The sequence below is a fragment of the Eumetopias jubatus genome, unplaced genomic scaffold (genome assembly GCF_037043125.1).
Source record: "Eumetopias jubatus isolate StellerSeaLion01/CBP00866 unplaced genomic scaffold, mEumJub1_p1.0 scaffold_13, whole genome shotgun sequence".
NCBI classification, from domain to species: domain Eukaryota; kingdom Metazoa; phylum Chordata; class Mammalia; order Carnivora; family Otariidae; genus Eumetopias; species Eumetopias jubatus.
In genome coordinates, this window is record NW_028274819.1 from 6,673,018 (window position 1) to 6,694,427 (window position 21,410).

General features: G+C 57.1%; 4 protein-coding genes across 8 annotated transcripts; 2 read left to right on the plus strand and 2 right to left on the minus strand.

Annotated features, from left to right (window-relative positions):
- Window positions 1–189: 189 nt before the first annotated feature.
- Window positions 190–5,651, plus strand: FOSL1 (FOS like 1, AP-1 transcription factor subunit). 4 transcript variants are annotated; one of them, XM_028118432.1, is made up of 4 exons: window positions 190–279; window positions 2,530–2,727; window positions 4,709–4,816; window positions 5,232–5,651. In XM_028118432.1, exons 1-4 carry the CDS (start codon window positions 190–192, stop codon window positions 5,649–5,651), a joined length of 816 nt encoding a protein of 271 aa, XP_027974233.1. The 4 variants fall into 4 exon arrangements, with proteins under 4 accessions (XP_027974233.1, XP_027974235.1, XP_027974234.1 ...); XM_028118434.1 differs by lacking the exon at window positions 2,530–2,727 and adding an exon at window positions 3,539–3,547; XM_028118433.1 differs by lacking the exon at window positions 4,709–4,816.
- A 564-nt stretch (window positions 5,652–6,215) lies between these two features.
- Window positions 6,216–7,858, minus strand: CCDC85B (coiled-coil domain containing 85B). Its single transcript, XM_028117844.2, has one exon. The coding sequence runs from the start codon at window positions 7,767–7,769 to the stop codon at window positions 7,161–7,163; it is 609 nt and encodes a 202-aa protein (XP_027973645.1). The 5' UTR covers window positions 7,770–7,858; the 3' UTR covers window positions 6,216–7,160.
- Window positions 7,859–10,167: 2,309 nt separating this feature from the next.
- FIBP (FGF1 intracellular binding protein) lies at window positions 10,168–14,241 on the plus strand. The gene is made up of 10 exons (XM_028118186.2): window positions 10,168–10,375; window positions 10,569–10,767; window positions 10,949–11,075; window positions 11,934–12,034; window positions 12,521–12,654; window positions 12,994–13,102; window positions 13,179–13,242; window positions 13,517–13,603; window positions 13,691–13,788; window positions 14,120–14,241. The coding sequence occupies exons 1-10, from the start codon at window positions 10,291–10,293 to the stop codon at window positions 14,187–14,189; spliced, it is 1,074 nt and encodes a 357-aa protein (XP_027973987.1). The 5' UTR covers window positions 10,168–10,290; the 3' UTR covers window positions 14,190–14,241.
- Window positions 14,242–14,395: 154 nt separating this feature from the next.
- Window positions 14,396–17,831, minus strand: CTSW (cathepsin W). 2 transcript variants are annotated; one of them, XM_028118184.2, is made up of 10 exons: window positions 17,714–17,831; window positions 17,337–17,421; window positions 16,379–16,492; window positions 15,832–15,986; window positions 15,636–15,732; window positions 15,479–15,559; window positions 15,251–15,376; window positions 14,986–15,050; window positions 14,707–14,859; window positions 14,396–14,625 (listed from the first exon to the last, which is right to left on the minus strand). In XM_028118184.2, exons 1-10 carry the CDS (start codon window positions 17,798–17,800, stop codon window positions 14,515–14,517), a joined length of 1,074 nt encoding a protein of 357 aa, XP_027973985.1. In that variant the 5' UTR covers window positions 17,801–17,831; the 3' UTR covers window positions 14,396–14,514. The 2 variants fall into 2 exon arrangements, with proteins under 2 accessions (XP_027973985.1, XP_027973984.1); XM_028118183.2 differs by having other exon boundaries at window positions 14,707–14,910.
- Between the last annotated feature and the right edge of the window lie 3,579 nt (window positions 17,832–21,410).

Here is a 21,410-nt window from a genome sequence, read left to right on the forward strand (position 1 = left end):
CTTCTGGGGAGGTGGAGCCCTGAGGTGTCCAGTGCCGTTGAAAACCGCCCGCTCCGCCCCCCCCCGCCCCGCAATCGAAGTGGTTCAGCCCGAGAACTTTTCATTCATTAAAAGAAAAGACTCCGCGAGGAGCCAGTGAGTCAGAACCGAAGCCGGCGAGGCGGACCCCACAGAGCAGCCAGCCAGGGCATGTTCCGAGACTTTGGGGAACCCGGACCGAGCTCCGGGGCCGGCGGTGCGTACGGCGGCCCGGCGCAGCCCCCCTCTTCAGGCCAGCAGGTGAGAGGGACCCGACGCCTGGGGTTCCCGGGTGGACAGCGCCTGGGACGCTGCGGTCGGCTCCGCACACTTTGGGATCGGGGCCGGGAACAGGAGTAGGGACTGGGTCTGGGGCCGTGGCCGTGGCCGTGGCCGCGGATGCTTGCCCGTTCTCCACCGTCTAGAGGCACATTTCGCCAGCAGCCCAGGGGAATGCGCGCGGCGGGCACCGCAAGGATCTGCGAACGTCCCCTCTCGCTCGCCCCTTTTTCCTTCGCTGTCTGCTGTCCATCTGTCCCACCGTCTCTGTTACCTTCTTTCTTTCTTCCCGTCCACAACTAATTTTTTTGTCCTGTCTGCGTCAGGAGGACGCCCCTTAGTCCGGGATTAGTCCCAGCTCGGACAGGAGCAGAGGGTTTGATCCATCGCAGACTAAATTACCGGGATCCGGAGTCTGGGCTGAGGCCGAGAAGTCCCCACACAGGAGGGAGGCGGGATCCAGCGGCAGGCTAGCCCCGACAGACTGGGAATCCTCAGCACAGTCTGTGACCATCTGTGTGTCCGTTTGTCTGTCCCTCTCTCTCCTGTCGCCAAGTCCCTGTCCCCTTCTTGGCGCAGTGGAACCTGGTGGGATCCCGGAGACTGGTTCTCGACCCCTAATTTACAGGCTGGGGCCAGTGGAGACTGAGAGATGCCGGGACATGCGCAGGGTCTTGCAGCGGGCAGCTCCCGCGCCCCCGACTCTCGTCACCGAAGGGCGCCCCGCTGCAGGCTGGGGGGACTTGGGTGGCTGCAGGTGCCCATTTCCTGTCGAGGGGCAGCGCGCACGTGTCGCTAGGGGAGGGAAGGAGCGGCGTCCGTTCCGCCGAGTCACAGCGGCCGAGTCACGGTGGCTGACTCACCCGGGGCGCCCCTCCCTTCCTGGCCCGGAGCGGCCCGGCCCGGACTACCTCGGGAGCGGGAGATGCCGCCGGCGGTGCCTCGGTCCCGGAACTGGGGTCACTGGGCCACTGGGCCCGCAGCGCTGGGCCGGGGACACCGCTGTCTGGACTTGCCTGGACTTGTGGCGCGCTTCCCGGAGGCCTGGGCGCCAGAGCCCAGCCCCAAGGCTTGAACCCAGGTCTCCTCCCCAATACTGAATCCCCATCTCAATCCCTTCCTCAGATTTCTGGCTGAAAGAAAATCTTGGCAGGTAATACATAGAGCGCATAGAGTGCCGCCTGCATGGTCCCTGAGGTTTCTGCCTCATTAACCGTATTTCACAGAATCTAAGAATTCATTGATTTGAAAACCCACCATTATATTGTGCCGCTAAATTTTTCTTTTCTTTTCAAGATTTTATGTATTTATCTGACAGAAAGAGATATCGAGAGAGGGAACACAAGCAGGGGGAGTGGGAGAGGGAGAAGCAGGCTTCCCGCAGAGCAGGGAGCCGGATGCAGGACTTGATCTCAGGACCCTGGGATCATGACCTGAGCCGAAGGCAGATGCTTAACGACTGAGCCACCCAGGCGCCCCAATGCTGCTAAATTTTTCTAAAGCTGCCAAGTGAACTGTGATTTCAGAGCTACTAAAGGGCATCTCTTAGCATCAATGAAATGCCATAATCCTCACCTATGACACTATTAAGAGCAAGGCAACAGAGGCACATTGAGATTAAATAACTTGCCCAGAGTCATAGCCAGTAAGTGGCTGAGCTGAGAGCTCACTGGGACAGCCTAAACCCAAGGCAGTGGTTCTTGCCCACCACAGCCCCTGGGCACTGGACACCTGCCACTTACCAGGCCCTGTCACACACATTCTCTCACCAGGTTCTCTCAGCCAGCCTTGGAGACAGGAGCTGGAATTCTCCTCTTTGTGCAGATGGGACTCAGGCAGAGTACAGGAGTATGCCTGGGCCCAAACTCCACTTCCCACTTACTGACTATGTGTCTGTGGACAACTGTTTTCCCGACTGAAAATGAAGACACTGTTGTGCAAATTAGATGAGTCAGTATTTGTAAAGTGGTTGGGACAGTGCCTGGAATTCATACTTTATAGTATGTTCCGCTAGGAAAATGAAGGCACAGCAAGGTTATGAGAGTTGCCCAAAGTTGCATAGCTCTTAAGCAGGGATTTGTCACCAAGTCAGTCTCTCTGTCAAGTTGTGCTCTTTCAGGTCTCTCGGAAGCAGCAGCTGCATTAAGGGTGGATGGTGGGGTGGCTTCTGTCCAGTGAAAACCCTCAGGCTACACAGATCTCATCCTTGGCTTTCCATTTCTCATCCCTCAGAAGTTCCACCTCGTGCCAAACATCAATGCTGTGAGTGGCAGCCAGGAGCTGCAGTGGATGGTGCAGCCTCACTTCCTGGGACCCGGCAGCTACCCCAGGCCTCTGGCCTACCCCCAGTACAGTCCCCCGCAGCCCCGGCCAGGAGTCATCCGGGCCCTTGGGCCACCTCCAGGGGTTCGTCGACGGCCCAGTGAACATGTAAGGAGCAGAGGCATTGTACTGGTTCTGATGGCCACAAGGGTGCTGAGGTGCAGAGGACAAGTTCTTGGCCAAAAGAACACAGGCTTAGAAAGGGGGGAGATGGGGAGGTGGGGCCACTGGTGACTCCTGGCCAAGGGAGAAAGTAATAGGAGCCCCTGGGGTGATCCAGAGGGCAAAGAGGTCACTTCTAGATCAGGGAAAGCTTTCTGGAGCTGGAGGTATATTCGCCTGGAAGGATGGGTAGGATTTGCATAGGTAGAGATGAAGGAAAAGACATTCTAGGTAGGGAGGATGGCAGGAGCAAGAATGGAGGTGGAGGTGAAAACATGTAAGGTGTACATGTGGAAAGGTGGGTGGATGGTAGAAGGTCTCCACCTGCTGACATGTATGGTGATGGTGAACATATGCTGTCTATGGAGCTGGGGAGAGAACAGAAAGGGGCGGGTTCCCTGCAGCTACTCTCTGGGTCTAAGTTTCCCTATCTCATTTAATCTTTACAAAATACTTCTGAGGAAGGCACTCTGGTTTTCTCCATTTTACAGCTGGGAAGTGAAGGCACAGAGAGGTAGTCACTTGCCCAGATCACACAAGTAGTGAGCAATGAGACAGGTCTTTTTAATTCTATTTTTTTTAAGATTTTTTTTTTTTTATTTGACAGAGAGAGACACAGCAAGAGAGGGAACACAAGCAGGGGGAGTGGGAGAAGCAGGCTTCCCGCGGAGCAGGGAGCCCAACGTGAGGCTTGATCCCAGGACGCTGGGATCATGACCTGAGCCTAAGACAGCCGCTTAACGACTGAGCCACCCAGGCGCCCCAGGTCTTTTTAATTCTAAAGTGAGATCCTAACCATCAAGCCACACTATCTCATCCAGAGCTAACAGAGGCTCGAAGCAGAGTGAGCTGGGAACTCTTGGTTCCCCAACCAGGGCTCCAGCTTTCACGGTGCTAAAAAAAAGTCTTTACCAAAATAATTAAGAGATAGAGGGTCTTTAAGGGAGTGGCTCCTCCTTCATTTTGGTATATGAGACTGTAGTGGAGTGAGGCTTGTGCATTAGGGAGCTTACCCTGACAGCAGGATAGAAGAGAAGAGAGGTTAGGATCTTGGAAAGATGTGCAGTTAAACAAGACTTTATGACAAACTGGAGAAGAAAACCATGCTGTGAGCCCCAGAAGCAGGCTCCTTCTTCAGGACTTCTTCAGCCCTGTCCTCAGGGGGGCTCTTTGTTTCTGGGACTCCTAGACTGGGGCTGTGAGCTCTAAGTGGGGTTCTTTTGCGGGAGGTGGTCTCCATTAGCAGGCCTCTTAGTGTTGAATAGAGTGAGTGGATTTTAATTTCTGCCCTGGGACCATAAATGCGTTATTCTTCAGGCTTCAGTTCCTTACACAGAAAGTTGGGTTAAGAATCTGTGTAAAGCTCTTCCGTGGGCATGTAATAGGTTCCTAATAAAAAAAACAACTTGCTCAGCCGCAACACTCATGAATCCCTCCTAGTGCTCACAACCTCTGGGGGAAAGGACACTCGGTTGTCAAGAGATTGAAAAGAATGAGGGTCCTTCGAGAAAGAGCGATTGGTTCCCAGGGGCTGAATAAGAAAGGCCACTTCTGGCTGGACAATGAGAAAGCTTCCTGGAAGAGTGGGGGTATCTCAATTGAGTCCTGAGAGAGGGGTGTGTGTGTAAAGGTTTGTGGAGTGTGTGTGTGAGTGTGGGGGGGGCATTCTGAGAGAGGAAGCAGAGGAGGCAAATGCGGGGTGCGAGGAGGGAATCTGATTAATTCCATCTTACTAAAGCGTGAATGAGGGGAACTGCTCGCGGTACAGTGTGGTCCCTGAAGCGCAGGGCCGGGGCGGGGGGGGGGGGGGGGAGGCGCTGCACCGCCGTGTCCTCCGCCAGGATCCTAGCACTGGGCCACCGCACAAGGCGAGTGCCGGGCAACCAGTGGCCCTGGGTCTACCTCACTACTCCCTCTACCCGTCCAGATCAGCCCGGAGGAGGAGGAGCGCCGTCGAGTGAGGCGTGAGAGGAATAAGCTGGCCGCGGCCAAGTGCAGGAACCGGAGGAAGGAACTGACCGACTTCCTGCAGGCGGTGAGCATCGGCCGGTGCGGAGGGTGTCCAGGCCCCGGCCCACCAAACCTCAGAGGGCCGTCACTCCCCTGAGCCTGCGGGGCTCCAGGGGGCGCCCGTATATTAAATCCCCTTCCCCCAGGCTCCCGTCGGAGGAGCATTCCTTCGGAGAAAACGACGAGAAAAAAGCGACGAAAAATTAGTTATAGCGCGTCTCACTCCCAGCAAAGCGAAGGAGCGTTGAAGCTTCGGCGGACAAGCTCCTTCTAAGATGCTCCGGGGCTTGATGGGAGTCGAGCCCATATCTCCCAAGGGCTCATGGGAGTTGTAGTCCAGACTCGCTGGAGACCCACCCCCACCACCCAATTACCACCACCTCCCGAGACTACGCGGTATTCAGCCCTCATCTTCTAACTCCTCTCCTAACCCTCCACAGGAGACTGACAAACTGGAGGACGAGAAATCCGGTCTGCAGCGGGAGATTGAGGAGCTGCAGAAGCAGAAGGAGCGCCTGGAGCTGGTGCTTGAAGCCCACCGCCCCATCTGCAAAATCCCGGAAGGGGCCACGGAGAGCGACTCGGGCGGCCCGGGCGGTACCAGCGGCACCAGCAGCCCACCAGCCCCCTCCTGCCCTGTACCTTGTATCTCTCTTTCCTCGGGGCCTGTGCTTGAACCCGAAGCATTGCACACCCCCACACTCATGACCACACCCTCCCTGACTCCTTTCACCCCTAGTCCAGTCTTCACCTACCCCAGCACCCCTGAGCCCTGCGCCTCAGCCCATCGCAGGAGTAGCAGCAGCAGCGGGGACCCATCCTCTGACCCTCTCGGCTCCCCCACCCTCCTTGCCTTATGAGGCACCCCAGCCCCCCTACCAGCGGGTCCCACTCTAGCCAATGTCTCCCCACCCATTGGTCCAGCTGGTCTGGACCATATCCCATGCCCATCCTCAGCAGGCTCTTCTCCATCCCTCCAGATGAGACAGAGCATATTTCGCTTCCCAGTAGAGCCAGCTTGGGGCCACCAAAACTGCCCACTGTTTTTCCAGAGCTGGCTTCTCTAGCATAATTTGCACTAAATCAGAGACAAAATATTTCCCATTTGTGCGAGGGAACTCCTGGCAACCAAAAAGGACTTCGTAGATCCCTAGAGGTCCTCTAGAGCCCTAAGCCCCTCCAGACCACACCTAGTCTTCATCACACTCTTCCTGTGATCCACCCAACCCAGTCGGACAGAAGATGATACTCTACCAGCCTAGAACACTAATTCACCCAGCCCCACACTGCCAGCAGCACCAAGTGATTGAACCAGGGCATTCTGCTGGCCCCTCCTGAATGGCAGGAGAGTGCCAGAGGCTTCTGTGATGAGCTGACCTGCAGCAACCCCCCCCCAGCTCTGAGAAGACTTTAGCTCCAGGGAATCCAAGCCTCCACAACGAAGGCAGCTGCTATTTATTTTCCTACAGAGAGTATTTTTATACAAACCTGCCAAAATGGAATAAAAGGCTCGAAGTTCTGGCCTGGTCTCATTGAACCCAGAGGCGAAAGGGAGAACATTTGGAACCAGAAGCCCGAGGCTCCGGTCTCAGCTCTATGGACTTACTGCATGAGTTTGGACAAATTATTTGATATTTCTGGACATCGGTTGTCTTATCTGACGAATGAAGTTACATCTGCTCTGCCTCGTCTCTAGGACTGAGAGGAGGACTAGAGTGATGTTGGGTGCAAGCCAAAAGAATTATTATCTTCCTCCTGACGGGGGCCCACAGCGCTCCTGCGTGGGCCACAGGAGGGCGCTGTTATGCCCAGTTCAGCCTCGGGGGAGGCCGCTGAGTGGGTTCTAGGCCCCCAACACCTGCTTCCTGCCCCATTGTCTTGGACAGGAAGGAGCCGGGAAGGGAGCTGGAGCCACTTCAGGGGCCGGATCACGGCCTGTCCCGAGCCTAATGGGGGGAGCCAGGGGCTTACCACGGTCGCACATCCCGCCCCAGGCTTGAGGTAGTGGGGGAGTCAGCCACCTTAGGTCTGCAGCCCCTCAGGATGGGAATGGTACCCTGTCTCAACGTCCCCACCCTCGTCCCCACCCCGGCGAGTCCCAAACAGACGCTGCCCAGGCCACGGGCTCTGCTTCCGTTCCAGTTTATTAGCCCCCACCCCGCCCCCAGCAAGTCCCTTCTTTCCAGCCTCCAGTCCCCCTGCTGCCCCACCAGCGAGAGAGAGGGGCCCTCCTTGGTGCCAGAGTTTCCAAATCCATGCCAGTGGCCCCTCGTGCGCAGGCGGGACGGCGTCCAGGTCCCGAGGTCCACCGCAGTCCCGGCGCTTGGGAAGCAGTCTGGTCGGGCGTCGACGTGAAGGAAGCTGAGCTCTCAGTCATCTGGGGAGCAGGCCAGGGGCAATTGATCGGGACTGCCCACGCTGCCGGTGCTGGAGCTTCCATCGCCCAGGTCGCGGGGCCCGCAGGGGGGCAAGGCGAGCTCGGGTGTCGGCCCGGCGCTTGAGCCCCCAGAGCCGCTAGGGCCGCCCCGGGGGCCCCACTCCTCGCCCAGAGCCAGGCAGAGCTCCTTAAGCGCCAGGTTCTCCCGCAGCAGCTCCTCCTGGCGGCCCTCCAGCTCGGCCAGCTTCTGCCAACAACCGCCCAAGTCCTCGCGCACAGCTCGGGATGCTTGGGTCCCGAAGAGCTGCCACTGGCGCGCGGCTCGCCGGCCGCGCTGGCGCTCCGAGTCCAGGAAGCAGCAGAGGTCGCGCAGCTCACGGTTCTCGGCCTGTAAGCGCCGGTTGAGCTGCTTGAGCTCGCGGATCTCGCCCAGGTGACCCTGCAGCTGCCGATTCACCTCCTGCATGAGGCGGCCGCGCTGCACCAGAGCCGCCAGGCGCGCCGCCTCCTCCCGCCGCAGGCGCCGCACCAGCTCTTCCTTGCCCAGTGCCGCCATCTCCTCGTCCGTCAGCTCCTCCAGGCCGCCCGCCTCGGCCTCCATGGCTGCTCAGGCCTCTGGAGCATCGCCTGCCCGCCGCCGCGGCCCAGGAGCCCAAGTCGAGCTCTGCGCGCTCCGGGTCGGGCTCCGGCTCCGCGGGCGGCAGGCTGTGGCAGTAGAGCGTAGGTTGCAGCAGCCGCCCGGGGGTGGGCACGCGGCGGGACGCGCGCCGGGGCGGGGCCGTATGACGCTAAGGAAGGACAGCCAATCCAGGGAAGGCTCCCCGGAAAGGGGCGGGACTTGAGCGCAGACTACAGAGAAAGAGAGCGCCGCTTCCCCGCCCACTCCGGACCGCGGAGTTACGGACTGTCTCGGACGCTGTGTCCCAGCGCCACCACCCTCCGACAGGTGACCCCAAACTAGGCGCTTCGTTCTTCCCAGTTCCAGACTTCCTCAAGCTCTCGCCTAGGCCTCTCAACTCCTGAGGACCAAGACTCCGGCTCGGCCACTGACTCTCCTGCCCACCCCTCGACGGCACCCAGACGGATCTCGTTACCAACTTTCCTAGCTTAGTTCATACTCGAGAGTCTCGGCTCACTGAACATCGCTCCCAGCTCTTTGGAACCCTGAGTCCAGACGTGCGTGACTCAGCATCAGCCTGCCCTTTCATGGAAATTTTCCTGCCCGGGGCGGGGGGGGGGGGCGGAGGCGCATACAGGGATTCATTTGTTCAATAAACTTTTATTGTATGCAAAGCTCAGGCAGAAATAAACTTGACTAAGATTCTGATCCTGTCCTCAAAGGGGTGGTAATTTATTTTTTTAAAAGATGTTATTTATTTATTTACTTGAGAGAGAGAAAGAGAGCACGAGCGGGGGGAGGGGCAGAAGGAGAGGGAGAAGACGACTCCCCGCTGAGCAGGGAGCCTGACCGTGGACTCAATCCCAGGACCCTGGGATCATGACCTGAGCCGAAGGCAAAGGCTTAACCGACTGAGCCACTCAGGCGCCCAAAGGGGTCGTAATTTAGGGGGGGAGACAGGCTGTGTAAAATCAGAAGTAAACGGGGGAGGGGCATGGTCTGAGGGATCTCCACCCCCCAAAAAAAGGTTTCCCCAAAGAGGTGGTAATCTGAGGGGCCCCGAAAGATGTATAGCAGTTTGCCAAGTAAAGAGAAAGCTATTTCAGGGAGCGGGAATAGCATGGTGAAAGACGCTGGGGGCCTAGCTGCTTTAGGAACCGTGAGAGTAGCTCAATGTTTCCAAAGGGTAGTTGTGTGGAGAAAATGGTAAAGTGAGGGAGAGAAGCAACAAATGTAGTTGGCTGGAGCATTGCCACAGGCCAGCCAGTAGGATTTCAAGCAGGGGAGTAACATTTTAAAATATGCATTAAAAAAATTATTCCGGGTGTGCCTGGATGGCTCAGTCCTTAAGCGTCTGCCTTTGGCTTAGGTCATGATCCCAGATTCCTGGGATCGAGCCCCGCATCGAGCTCCCTGCTCGATGGGAGGCCTGCTTCTCCTTCTCCCTCTCCCCCTGCTTGTGTTCCCTCTCTCGCTGTCTCTCTCTCTGTCAAATAAATAAATAAAATCTTAAAAAAAAAATTATTCCGGCTGCTCTGTGTGGGATGAACCATGGGGAAGAGATGTAGGCAGGGAGATTAGTAAGAACACTGTGTCTATGGGCAAGGTAGAGCTATGCAGAAGGACTGGGCTGGGACAGTGCCTGTAGGGGTGGAGAGGACAAAACATCCTAGAAAAATTCAGGAGGCAAATCAGCAGAACTGAATGTGAGGAGTGAGGACTCTGGGAGAAAGCACAGGGTTCTGGCATGAGAACTGGGTGAACGTTGGGACTGTCACTGAGATAGGAGCGCAGGAAAGAAACAGATCGGAAAGAGACCTGTCTAGCTTTTGAGGGACCTGTAGGGTAGACAGCGTAGAAAGACGGGCAGATAGGCAGCCCTCTGATGTGGACTTCCAAGCCAGAGCCCTGAGCTAGAGTAAGAGAAGTCATTAATGCACGGCGGTGGTAAGGTGGGGGGTTAAAACCATGGGAGCAGGTGCCCCATGCCCAGAAGTGTTGCTCAGCTGCAGGATGGACTGAGGCGCTCCCAACAAGGGCCCTTGGAAGTTAGGTCAGACATATTTTTTGCAGAGAAAAGATTTAGGACAGAGACCTGTGAAACCCCTACATTTAAGATACACGTCAAAGTAGGGAGGCCCAGAAAAGGGCAGAGAAAGTGGGAGAAAAGCCAGAAGGAAGAGTGGGGGAAGGCTGCCAGCGCAGGGGAGACTGGCTGTTCGCCTCGACTCCCGAAGTCTTCCGGCAAACAGGGCCAGGAAGGGGGCGGCGGGCGGGGACGAGGAGCCTGGGATTGCCCCTCCCGCCGGGAGGAGGGGCTACTCCTCTTCCTTCGCCGCTTCTGCCCCCACCCTCTCTGTCCCGGAAGTGGTCCTTCTCTGGCTCCGGGTGCCGGGAGCCGAATCTCGGCGCTCCCGGAAGTAGCCTTCAGGCGGCGCGCCCGGCCCGGGCAGTGCTCGCTCCAACCGGGGCTCTGCAGCTGCGCCCGGGTCCGGGCGTCGCCATGACCAGCGAGCTGGACATCTTCGTGGGGAACACGACCCTCATCGACGAGGACGTGTATCGCCTCTGGCTGGATGGTTACTCGGGTGTGTGGGGGGCCGTCTGCCGAGCGGGTCAGGAAGGGCGGTTGTTTGGGATGGGAGAGGGGGCGGGGCCAGGACTCCGGTCCTTTGGGGAAGTGGGCAGAGGGTGGAAGGGGTGTTTAGAAGTCGGACTTGGGATCCCCCGAGGGCCTGTGGGTTCGCGGAGCGGGGCTTAATGCTAGCGCCCACTCCCCAGTGAGCGACGCGGTGGCCCTGAGGGTGCGCTCGGGAATCCTGGAGCAGACGGGCGCCACGGCGGCGGTGCTGCAGAGCGACACCATGGACCACTACCGTACTTTCCACATGCTCGAGCGCCTGCTGCACGCACCGCCCAAGCTGTTGCACCAGCTCATCTTCCAGATCCCGCCCTCCCGACAGGCGCTGCTCATCGAGAGGTGGGACACCAATCGGTGTGACCACATACCCATTTTGCAGGGCGAAACTGAGGCCTGGGTTGGGGTGGGACTTACACAAGGTCTGAGAAAGTTGAGAGCAGGAGGGGCCAAACCTAGGCCCTGTCGGACCCCCGTTTCCCTCCTATGTGGAAAGTCAGTGGTGTCCTCTGCCTCCACGCAGGTACTATGCCTTTGACGAGGCCTTTGTGCGGGAGGTCCTGGGCAAGAAGCTGTCCAAGGGCACCAAGAAAGACCTGGATGACATCAGCACCAAAACAGGCATCACCCTCAAGAGCTGCCGGAGACAAGTGGGCACTGCATCCCTGCTCCTCAACACAACATCCCATGTCCAGTCTGTCCCTTCACTCCATCCCTTTGGTCACTGCCCCAGCTCCGTTCTCCTCCCCCACCTCTGATTGTGGCAGGGGCTTCATACCCAGTCTCTTGCCCCTTTTTTTGTTCTTCCAAAGCATCTCCTACTCCCCTGCGGGAGCTACTCTTTCAGAAGCTCAGATCTGACCATAGCTTTACCCTCCTGGTAAACTTGAATTGACTCTCCCACTCCATCCTGGATAGTAGCCACACTCCTTGGCCTTGACCGTCATACTCTTCTGTGATCTGGTCTCTGCCAGCCTTTCTCAGCTCATATTTCTCCAGCCCCTGGCTTTCTTTTTGCTCCTGCTACTCCTCCCTGGAGGGTACTATTCTTGGCCTTACCTACTCCTTGAAATACAGGGGGTCAGATGCCACCTTCTCCACAAGGCTTTTTGGTGGCCCAGAAAGGAGAAGTAGCCCTTCTGGGCCTTTAGTATTTTTTTCTCTGTCTTTTGTGCACTCCTTCTGAACCGCTTAGCATTTGCTTGTTTTTTTTACTTCCTGGACCTTAGCCAGGAGAGTCAGTTCCAGCACGAGCTCATGAAGAACTGGAGAGCATGATGCTAAAGTAGGGGGAATTCAGAGGTAGGAGTGAGTAGACGTTTATACAGGGCAAGATACTTGAATTGATAACAGGTATTAAGAGTTAATAGTTTATTGAAGAATACCACATGCTAAGTCAGCATCTGTTGACTGGATAGATCGATAGGTGAGGGAAGGATGTTCAGTAATCAGTTTATTGGATGACCGGCCTCTGACCAGTCCTCCCTCCTCCCCTAACTGCCCTACAGTTTGACAACTTTAAGCGAGTCTTCAAGGTGGTGGAGGAAATGCGGGGCTCCCTGGTGGATAACATTCAGCAACACTTCCTCCTGTCTGACCGGTTGGCCAGGTGAGGGGCTGGGCAAAGAGCCAGCCATCTCCCTTTCCCTGCACGCTTCTTCCTTGGGCCATAAGGCAGGTCCACCTTCTCCACCCCAACCCAATTGACCTCCTGGTTGTATTGCGGGATGGCTCTCCTCCTCCTGGTCTGCGCTTTGGATCAGACTGGCCTGGCTTCAGATCCCAGCCTGGCCATTTACCAGTGGGGCTGTTGTGAGATACCACATGTAAAGCCTGTGTTGCAGCCCCTGGGGCTTAGGAAGTGCTCAGTAAATGATAACTGTTATCCTCCGGTCTCCCTCTGTTCCCCTTCGGAGACCTGGGCTGAAACCTCTGTACGTGGATGGGGAGGCCCAGAGAGAAGTGGCTTGAAGCACGTCACGTAGTGAGCTGGGGCAGAGACAGGCCAGAAGTCAGATGCCCTGCCAACATCACAGGTTCGAGCTGCTCGCTAAAGAGGAATTTGAAACCCTGACAGTCTCTCCTCTCCTTGCAGGGACTATGCGGCCATCGTCTTCTTTGCCAACAACCGCTTCGAGACAGGGAAGAAAAAACTGCAGTATCTGAGCTTTGGTGACTTTGCCTACTGTGCTGAGCTGATGATCCAGAACTGGACCCTCGGAGCTGTCGGTGAGGCCCCTACTCACCCAGGTGCCCAGATACCTCCCCACCCTCTCAGGACCTGGTTCCCCACCAACAGTTTCTCCTGCAGGCCCCAGTTTCCAGCATCCTTTCTTCTTCAGTGCCCCCCGCAGCAGCCACCACTGCTCATAGCCGTGTCCCCACGCACAGCTCATCTGCAGACAAAGGGCCCGCCACTTGTCTGTGGCCCGGGACAAATCACTCCGCCTTTCCGCCACTCCCTTCTCTGTGTCACGGGGTGCGCTGAGATGATGGGTGTGGAAGGCTCCGGATATCACCAGAGGGGTTTTTACCCCCCACCCCCATTCCTTGCTGGGCCTCCCCCAGACTCCCAAGTGGATGACATGGATGTGGATCTAGACAAGGAGTTTCTCCAGGACTTGAAGGAGCTCAAAATGCTTGTGGCTGACAAGGACCTTCTGGACCTGCACAAGAGGTGACCGTGGGGAGTCCTCGGGCCGGGGCATGAGTAGGGGCCCCAGCACCTTTGGGCTTACCCTGTCTCCCTGCAGCCTGGTGTGTACTGCCCTTCGGGGAAAGCTTGGTGTCTTCTCTGAGATGGAAGCCAACTTCAAGGTCTGTGGCCTAATCCAGCCTCTGTCCCTTGGGCATCTCCAGCCTCACTGCACTGTCCCCACGGGGCAACTCTGCTCATGCTGGAGGGGGTAGCCCTGCTGCTGCTCCTTCTACCCACGTCAGGTGGGCGGGGCCGGGGGGGGCACATCGGGGAGTTATTTGATTGAGGGAGGGGGCTAGATTTCAGGGAGGGACATGCCCCTCCTCCAGCCGCTGGGCTCAGCCTCCAGCCTCAGGGACAGAAGGCAGAACTCCCAGGCTCTCTGCCCCACAGAACCTGTCCCGGGGGCTGGTGAACGTGGCTGCCAAGCTGACCCACAATAAGGATGTCAGAGACCTGTTTGTGGACCTCGTGGAGAAGGTGAGCCGTCCTGCCTGCTGCCCTCTGATCCCCTGCCTGGCCTATCCCTGGGCTGTACCGGCGCTAGATGTTTCCTTGGGCCCACAGTTCGTGGAACCCTGCCGTTCTGACCACTGGCCACTGAGTGATGTGCGGCTCTTCTTGAATCAGTATTCGGCATCCGTCCACTCCCTGGATGGCTTCCGGTGAGAGACCCCGGGCTTCCTTTCCAGCTTGGCCTTGCTGTAGCCAGCCTCCTGCCAGGGCGTAGCCCTCCTGCAGATGCGGGGTTCTCTCTTCTGCCCTAGGGGTGGAAGTCTGTGGGCCCCCCTCTTAGAGGCTGTGACCTGGTCTTAGGTAGGCTCCTGAACCTCTCCACGCCTCAGTTTCCCCTGTAGAACGGGAGGATCATGATGATCATAACTGTAAGAGCGGTGTGAGAAGTGAGGAAGCACTTAGGTGTATGAAGCTCTTGGAGCAGCATCTCACACATGATGGGGATTCAGGCAATGGCCCCTGTCACTGTTTCCATTGCAGGCACCAGGCCCTCTGGGACCGCTACATGGGCACCCTCCGTGGCTGCCTCCTGCGCCTCTATCATGACTGAGGTCCCCTCCCACCGCCCCGCCCACACGGACAATAAAGCTGCCATGACTTTGGAGGAGCCCGTGCGCGGGAGTGTGCGCGGGCGTGCACACATCTGTCTCTGAGTGTCACGGTGACCGTGCATAGGGATGTATGTGTATGGGGGCCCCACAGAGCCTAGGATGTGTCAGAGCGTGGGGTGCCCCAGCTGAGTTCACGTGCAAGACAGGGAGCTCATCTTGGTTTATTCAAGCCATAGCAGGATTAGGAGGACAGGCAAAAGGCTTGGGTGGGGGCGAGGAGACAGCAGGCATAGCGGGAGAGGGCTGAGGCTTGGCGGCGCAGGCTCAGGGAGGGCAGGACACTGGGCGCTTCTTCACCGGTAGGTCCACGCGGGCCGTGAGCGGGTACTTGGTGATGCCGCATGCATTACTCCCACGGTGCAGCCGGAAATAGCCCTAGGAAGTCCAGGGGACGTCAGAGCCAGAAGGTGGGGCAAGGCCTGCCCTGCCCTGTCCCCTCGGGTAGATCACACTCACCTCCTCACCCCATTCAGCACCCCAGGAGTTCTTCAGGATCCAGTACGGGATTGAGCGGCGGGGATGAGGCTGGGATGCACCTCCCTCTGCCCGCCTCCCCGCCACCGACTTGCTCTTCCCAAAACCCACCAGCAGGACAGAATGGTCCACAACCTGGGGGTCACAGGTGGCGGGTGTGGCCTTGATCACACCCTTCTGGTATTGCTGCAAGGGCAGAGGGGCTGAGTGTGAGGCCACCTACCCTAGATGTCCCTCCCCCCATTCCCAACCCTTTCCCACCTGCAGTAGCTTCATGTTGATGGTAACGGTGATGGGGCCTTCGGTGGCCAGGTACCGGGCAATTGCTGGGGGTAGAAGGTACTATTAGGCCCTGCTTCCTCTCTGCGCCTGCTCTTGCCTCATAGTTCTACCCCCACCCCACCCCCCACCTCTCTGTGCCTACGTCTCTGTCTCTAGCCCAGTCTTTTGCCTCTGTCCTGGTCTGTCATCCTGCCCCCAGGCCTGCTCCTGCCCCGCTCTGCCCGCATCCCCGCTCTGCCCGCACTCTTCTCGTTGTCCTGCAGCATGATGAAGTCCTGGATCCAGGCCACCTTCTTGTACTTCTTGGCCAGGCACTTGTGGGGTTTGACGTCCCCCTGGAATGGGTAGTCCCTTTCACTGGCCAACCCACCTGCAGATAAGCAAGGCCAGGGCTGAGGCTCAGCGCCCGAACATCACCCCCCCTCCCCCACCCCTGCCCCCAAAAAGCTGCCCAGAGAGGCAGGGCACTCACTGTTGTTGAGGACAGTTATGAAGGCGTCCCAGACGAAGCCACCCCTGCAGCCGTCCCCACAGCGGCCACAGTCAAGCAGCTCTGGCGCAAGAAGGGACAGTGTGGGCTGACCGTGCCCTGGTGCCCCCCCCCCACATGCCCCCTCCTTCAGCCATACCCTGCACGGAGACTTGCACCACCTGGTTGTACTTGATGCCCCACAGGGCCTCGATGTTGCCCGCTGTGGCCATGGCCCAGCAGCAGTTGCAGTTTTCCTGGCCGGGAAGGGGGGCGGTGGGAAGGTGTCCGGGCCTCTCCCGCCCCGCCCCCCGCCATGCCACCGAGGCTGGACTGGGCCAGATGGGGGCAGGTACCTGCTGCCTGATGGGTGAGATGATGCCCTTCAATCTCCGCCAGTCACAGCTGGAGGGCAGTGACTCCCCCGACTCTTCAGACCCCACCTTTCTGCCCATGCTGGGTGCCTCTCCAGCCATCCTCTGGTGCCCATAGAGCTGGCCGAACTCCTCCTCTGGGGGTGGGTGGACAGGGCCGCCAGGGTCACAGCTTTGACCCCTTCTCCCCCATACTCTGCCTCTCCCACTCGAGCCATCCACACACTGGGTTATCTGAGTCCCCGTGATACCCTGGGAGATAAGCATAAGGGTATGGAGGCCCAGAGAGAAGCCAGGTTTCTTCCTGGGATGCATTCACCTGCACTTGCTGCCTCATCCCCTAAGCTGGACTAGGACCCGGACCCGCCCCTGTTTTTTGTGATTTGGGGCAAGCAAACAGGCCTCTGGTCCTCGGGCTCCCTCTCTCTGGGAAATAAAAGCTGAAGGTCCGCCCTGCCCATCCGCCAGTATCCCTGCAGAAGTCTCTGCCTCCCCACCTATCACCTAGGGTCCAGGAAGCGTCCAGTACCTGTGAGGTCACTGAATGGAGTCACCCCAAACTCGGCTGTGCCCAAGTCTTCCGCCTCCAGCTGCTGAGCGTGGGCCAAGTTGCGCGCAAAGATGTCCAGGCGACGAGCATACTCTGGAGCAAATAGGGGGTGGTTCTAGGCGGCCTCCCAAGCCCCCAGAGGCAGGAAGTGGCCGCTGGCTGGGCATCCTCCCACTCACACCCAGCCAGGTGAGCACAGCTCCTTTCTTGTGGCCACTGCAGGCCCCACCACAGACATCTGGGCCAAGGAAGTGGCTCCCCAGCCCCTCTAGGGTTGGATTTTCCTCAGAGGCAGTAAGGGGGACATCTCTGCCCACCCACAGGGAAGACACGTAAAGGGTCTGAAGGCAGAGTGACTCAGAAGTTAAAGGTGGGTGGTCAGAGACTGGCTTCCTGCCAGGTCATATTCTCCCTTCACACCTCTGACTGCATGTTCCGAGCTGGAATATGGTGAAGGTGGGGAAGGGGTGGGGTATGGGTCCATGGCATGGGCAGCCTGGGCTGAAAGATGCCCACAGACCATCCCCCTATGGAAGACGAGACCCAGAGAGACAGCAGGAGCAGGGCTGGGACCTGGGCGTGGAGAGTGAGTCCCCAGCTTGAGGACAAGATGAATATCCTTGGTGTTTCTGAAGGAACTCATGACTAGATGGTAGTCGGCCTGCTGTGCGGAGGGACAAGAAAGTGGCTGTGGAGGCAAGGGGTCCTCTGGGACGGGTAGACCCCCAACAGCTGCTGCCTGCCCTCCAAATTCATAGCAAGGAGTGATCCTGTTGCCCCTTGTGCATTTAGGAAACCAGGGAGTACACCCCCAGCCCTGCCAACTTTCCTGCTGAGGGGCTTTGGCCCAGCCCATTCCCCACCTGGAATCTTGATTTCCTTATCTATTAAAGTGAGAGACGGGGATGGGACTGGAGATGTACATGCCCCATGATACCTTCTGGGTTTGAGTAACTCCGGTTGTACTGGATCTGGAACAACATGAAGACCTGTTTCAGCTCCAGTGGCTGGGGACCTGGGTCCTGGCAAGGAACCAAGGGGGTGGGGGGAGAGCAGGTGAGGAGTCATTGCTGGGACCACACCTCGCCTTCTAGCCATGCAGGGATGGGGCTAGGGGATCAGCTGCTTAACCTGCACTGTCTCCCTGCGTTAGCTTGGGCCTCATGGCATCATGTCAATCACCTCTCCAGCCTCAGTTGCTTTCTCTGAGAAATGGGAATAAGGCAGTTGTTTCTGAAAGGGTGAGCCCTAGGCAGGAGTCTCACAGAGGGAAGAGGTTGGGAAGCGGTGGGGGGGGGCGGGGGGGGCACTTACCTTGTTCCTGAGGGAGCCCTTGATGCCTTGGGGCAGGCCTGCCACCAACAGGGCCAGGAGGCAGGAAAGGTAGACAATTACTGCCATGGTGCTGCAGGCGAGAGTGCTGGGAGCAGGAAGCTGTGCAAACCAAGCTGGAGGGGCTGAGAGGGCGGAGCTGGAGAAACCGCAAAGGAGAAACCAGTTTGAGAGGGGGAGGTGGACCCCTTGATAACAAGAGCTGCCTCCGGCCTTTAGGCCTTTGTCCCCTACAGCCCTCAGCCTGCCTGTTTCCCACTCCACCCTTTTTCTTCATTCAGCAGAGACCCGCTGCCCACCCTGTTCTGGGCAATTCTAGGGGTACAGAGAAGGATCTGTCCTTAAGGAAACAGGAATAGACAGATCCCAAGTGAGCAGTTGCCATATATGGACATCAGTGTTGTGACAGGGAAGTCCAGGGGGCTATGGGTGCCACAGGTTTTGAAGCCCTGGGTGGGGATGGAGGGTGGTCATTGACCCCTGGGGAGCACTCTTGCTCATCCTGGGAAACTGAGTCAGCTCAAGGGTCATCCTCCAAGAAGCCTTTGCTGCTCCCCATCCTCTGGTGTAACCTGCAGCCCCTTGAGCCCCTGCTGTGCCTGCCTCCCAGCCACACCAGAAGCATCTGATGCACTTATGTCCTCCGCACCCAAGCCAGGGCCCAGCCCTGAGCAGGCTTGGGTGTTTGTAGACCTAACAAGTGGTTGTCATTTGGGTTTTTTTTTTTTAATTTTTTTTAAAGATTTTATTTATTTATTTATTTGACAGCACAAGGCGAGGGGAGCAGGAGGGAGAGGGAGAAGCAGGCTCTCTGCTGAGCAGGGAGCTGGACGTGGGGCTCGATTCTGGGATCATGACCTGAGCCGAAGGCGGGCACTTAACTGACTGAGCCACCCAGGCGCTCCGGCTGTCATGGGTTTTAAATAGGAAAGTTCAGGGTCTAGGGTACAGTAAGTGGCGGCTACTGCCTTGTTCTGTTCCTCATTCTTTTTTAAGATTTTATTTATTTGACAGAGAGACACAGTGAGAGAGGGAACACAAGCAGGGGGAGTGGGAGAGAGAGAAGCAGGCTTCCCGCAGAGCAGGGAGCCCGATGCGGGGCTCGATCCCAGGACCCTGGGATCATGACCCGAGCTGAAGGCAGATGCTTAACGACTGAGCCACCCAGATTCTTAGCACAGTCTGGGGATGGGGATGAGGGGCCACGTTGAGTGCAGAAGGGATGAGGGCAGGGAAAGTCAGGGTCCTGGAGGTCAGGAGAAGCATTGCGAGGAGGCAACCCTGAGTGGCGGGCGTACTCAACGCCTAACACTGCAAGGACTCAAAAGTTGAGTCACCAACTGTGTACCCAGTCATTCCCCTCTGGGCCTCAGATCCTCATCTCTAAGTGGCAACAATGCCTTTGAGTGGAATGACTGTGGGCACCTATGACCCTGGTGTTCAAATGGTGGGTCCTTAATACTCAGAGGCAGGGAGCCCAGAGTCTTGGAATCAGAGTGACTCGAGTTCGAATCCTGTCCTTACCACTCTAGCTTTTCCTGGACAAATCTCAGCCTCTCTCATCTATGAAATAGGGTGGTAACAGCGCCCCTTCCCTGGCTTGGCAGGATTGCATGAGGTGCATGCAGGTGCCTGGAAAGGTTATGCCTTGATAATCAAGAGCTATTATTTTTATTATTTTTTTAAATAGCTTTATTGAGACATAATTTACAAGACATAAAATTCAGCCTTTTTTTTAAAAAAGATTTTATTTATTTATTTGACAGAGAGAGCACGCACAAGCAGGGGGAACAGCAGGCAGGGGAGAAGCAGGCTTCTTGCTGAGCAAGGAGCCCCATGCGGGACTTGATCCCAGGACCCTGGGATCATGACCTGAGCTGAAGGCAGACACTTAACCAACTGAGCCACCCAGGCATCCCAAGATTCAGCCTTTTTAAAGTGTACAATTCACTGGAGCACCTGGCTGGCTCAGTCAGAAGAGCACAAGACTCATGATCTCGAGGTTGTGAGTTTGAGCCCCATGTGGAGTGTAGAGATTACTTAAATAAAAAATTTTTTAAAAAAACTTTACACAATTCAGTGGTTTTAGTGTATTTGCATAACTGGACAATCACCACCATCTGATTTCAGAGTATTTTCATCACCCCAAAAGAAACCCCATGTCCATTAGCCATCACCCCCTAGTTCCCCCTTCCCCTGGCAAATACTAATTTGTCTCCTAGATTTCTCTATTCTGATGTGTCCTATAAGTGGAATATGAGGATGTTTGTGTCTGGCTTCTTCCACCTAGGGAAATATTTTCAAGATTCATCCTTGTTTTAGCACACATCAGTACTTCATTCCTTTTTATGACTGAATAACATTCCAGCATATTACCACATTTTGTTTATCCATTCATCAATTAATGGACGTTAGATTGTTTCTACGTTTTGGTTCTTATGAATAGTGTTGCTATGAATGTTGTGTATAGATCTTTCTGGGTGGACATATGTTTTCAATTCCCTTGGGTATATACAGGGGAGTGAAATTTCTGGGTCATGTGGTAACATTTTGAGGTCCTGCCAAACTGTTTTCCAAAGAGGACCATCCTACATTCCCACCCATAGTGTATGAGGGTTCCAATTTCTCCATATCCTCGCCAACACTTGTTATTGCCTATCTTTTGGTTTTAAAGAGCTATTATTTTTAGCATCCTCGCCCCAGTGGCTGGGAAGGATCTGGGGGGTGGGGGGGTGCACTCTCCAATTCACCTTGAACCCCAGGGCTGACCTCGGGATCCACGTGCCCCCATCAGCACACCCTCTTCCTGGGCAGGGCTGCACTGGGGGCGATCGTGAGGATAAACAAGGGTGGGAAAGGGAAGGTTGGGCTCAGCAGTTCCCGCACTTCGTCTGCCCCCGGCCGGAGATCCCTGGACACGCGTCCCTTTCCCGTCCGGCCCCGCCCTGAGACGTGGGCAGGAGGAGGCTCCGCCCCTTCCTGGGAGCCAACTCCGCCCAAACTCCTCCCCAAAAGGCGCTCCCTCTGCTTGAAAGAGAAGGCAGAAATCCCGGGGTTGGGGGTGGGGGTGGGGACCCATTTGGGAGGAGGGCCGGTAAGGCACTGGCACCGGACTCGGGCGTCCTGGACGCGAAAGTTCAGCCCTGCGTGCCTTCTCAGGGGCTTCCATTCATTCTGGGCCAAAAGGCAACTGCGGACCCCGCTCCCAAACTGTTGTAGTTTCGCGGACCGATTGTTGGGAGGAGGCTGTCCTCGAGTGAAGGGACCACCTGGCTGACAGACCTAGGGATGGAGGAGAGAAGGGACAGAGATGAACAGTTCTGGGCCTGAGAGCGTCTTGTCCTCGGGCGAGGGTCTGGGGACCCTGAATGAAATTTTGGTATTCCCAGAGGGACTGTCCGGGTGCACAGAATAAGATTCTGGAGGGGGTAGAGCGAGGGTCTGGAAGCTCCAGGATTGGGTGGGGTCCAGGTGCCCGGGATGACATTCTGGGAGGGGCAGAGTGTGGAGGCCCTGGCATTAGGTGGGTGCACAGGGTGGAATTCTAGGAGCCCGGATTAGGTAGGGTCCAGGTGGGCAGGATGACATTCTGGGTTGCGTAAAGTGAGGGCTTAGGGGCTCCCGGGTGAGTCTGGGGGCCTGGCATCAAGGCCATGCCCCCAGGGTGGGGATCTAGGGG

What these genes read in the sequence shown, in the direction of transcription:
- FOSL1 (XM_028118432.1), top strand. Translation starts at nt 190, where the DNA reads ATGTTCCGAGACTTTGGGGAACCCGGACCGAGCTCCGGGGCCGGCGGT. An exon ending in CCCCCTCTTCAGGCCAGCAG is followed by an intron (nt 280 to 2,529) that starts GTGAGAGGGACC and finishes CTCATCCCTCAG; the next exon opens with AAGTTCCACCTCGTGCCAAA. An exon ending in GTCGACGGCCCAGTGAACAT is followed by an intron (nt 2,728 to 4,708) that starts GTAAGGAGCAGA and finishes CTACCCGTCCAG; the next exon opens with ATCAGCCCGGAGGAGGAGGA.
- CCDC85B (XM_028117844.2), bottom strand. Translation starts at nt 7,769, where the DNA reads ATGGAGGCCGAGGCGGGCGGCCTGGAGGAGCTGACGGACGAGGAGATG.
- CTSW (XM_028118183.2), bottom strand. Translation starts at nt 17,800, where the DNA reads ATGGCAGTAATTGTCTACCTTTCCTGCCTCCTGGCCCTGTTGGTGGCA. An exon ending in GGTGCAAGTCTCCGTGCAGG is followed by an intron (nt 15,560 to 15,635) that starts GTATGGCTGAAG and finishes TTCTTGCGCCAG; the next exon opens with AGCTGCTTGACTGTGGCCGC. An exon ending in GTGCTGAATGGGGTGAGGAG is followed by an intron (nt 14,626 to 14,706) that starts GTGAGTGTGATC and finishes TGGACTTCCTAG; the next exon opens with GGCTATTTCCGGCTGCACCG.
- FIBP (XM_028118186.2), top strand. Translation starts at nt 10,291, where the DNA reads ATGACCAGCGAGCTGGACATCTTCGTGGGGAACACGACCCTCATCGAC. An exon ending in CAGGCGCTGCTCATCGAGAG is followed by an intron (nt 10,768 to 10,948) that starts GTGGGACACCAA and finishes GCCTCCACGCAG; the next exon opens with GTACTATGCCTTTGACGAGG. An exon ending in CTGTCTGACCGGTTGGCCAG is followed by an intron (nt 12,035 to 12,520) that starts GTGAGGGGCTGG and finishes CTCTCCTTGCAG; the next exon opens with GGACTATGCGGCCATCGTCT.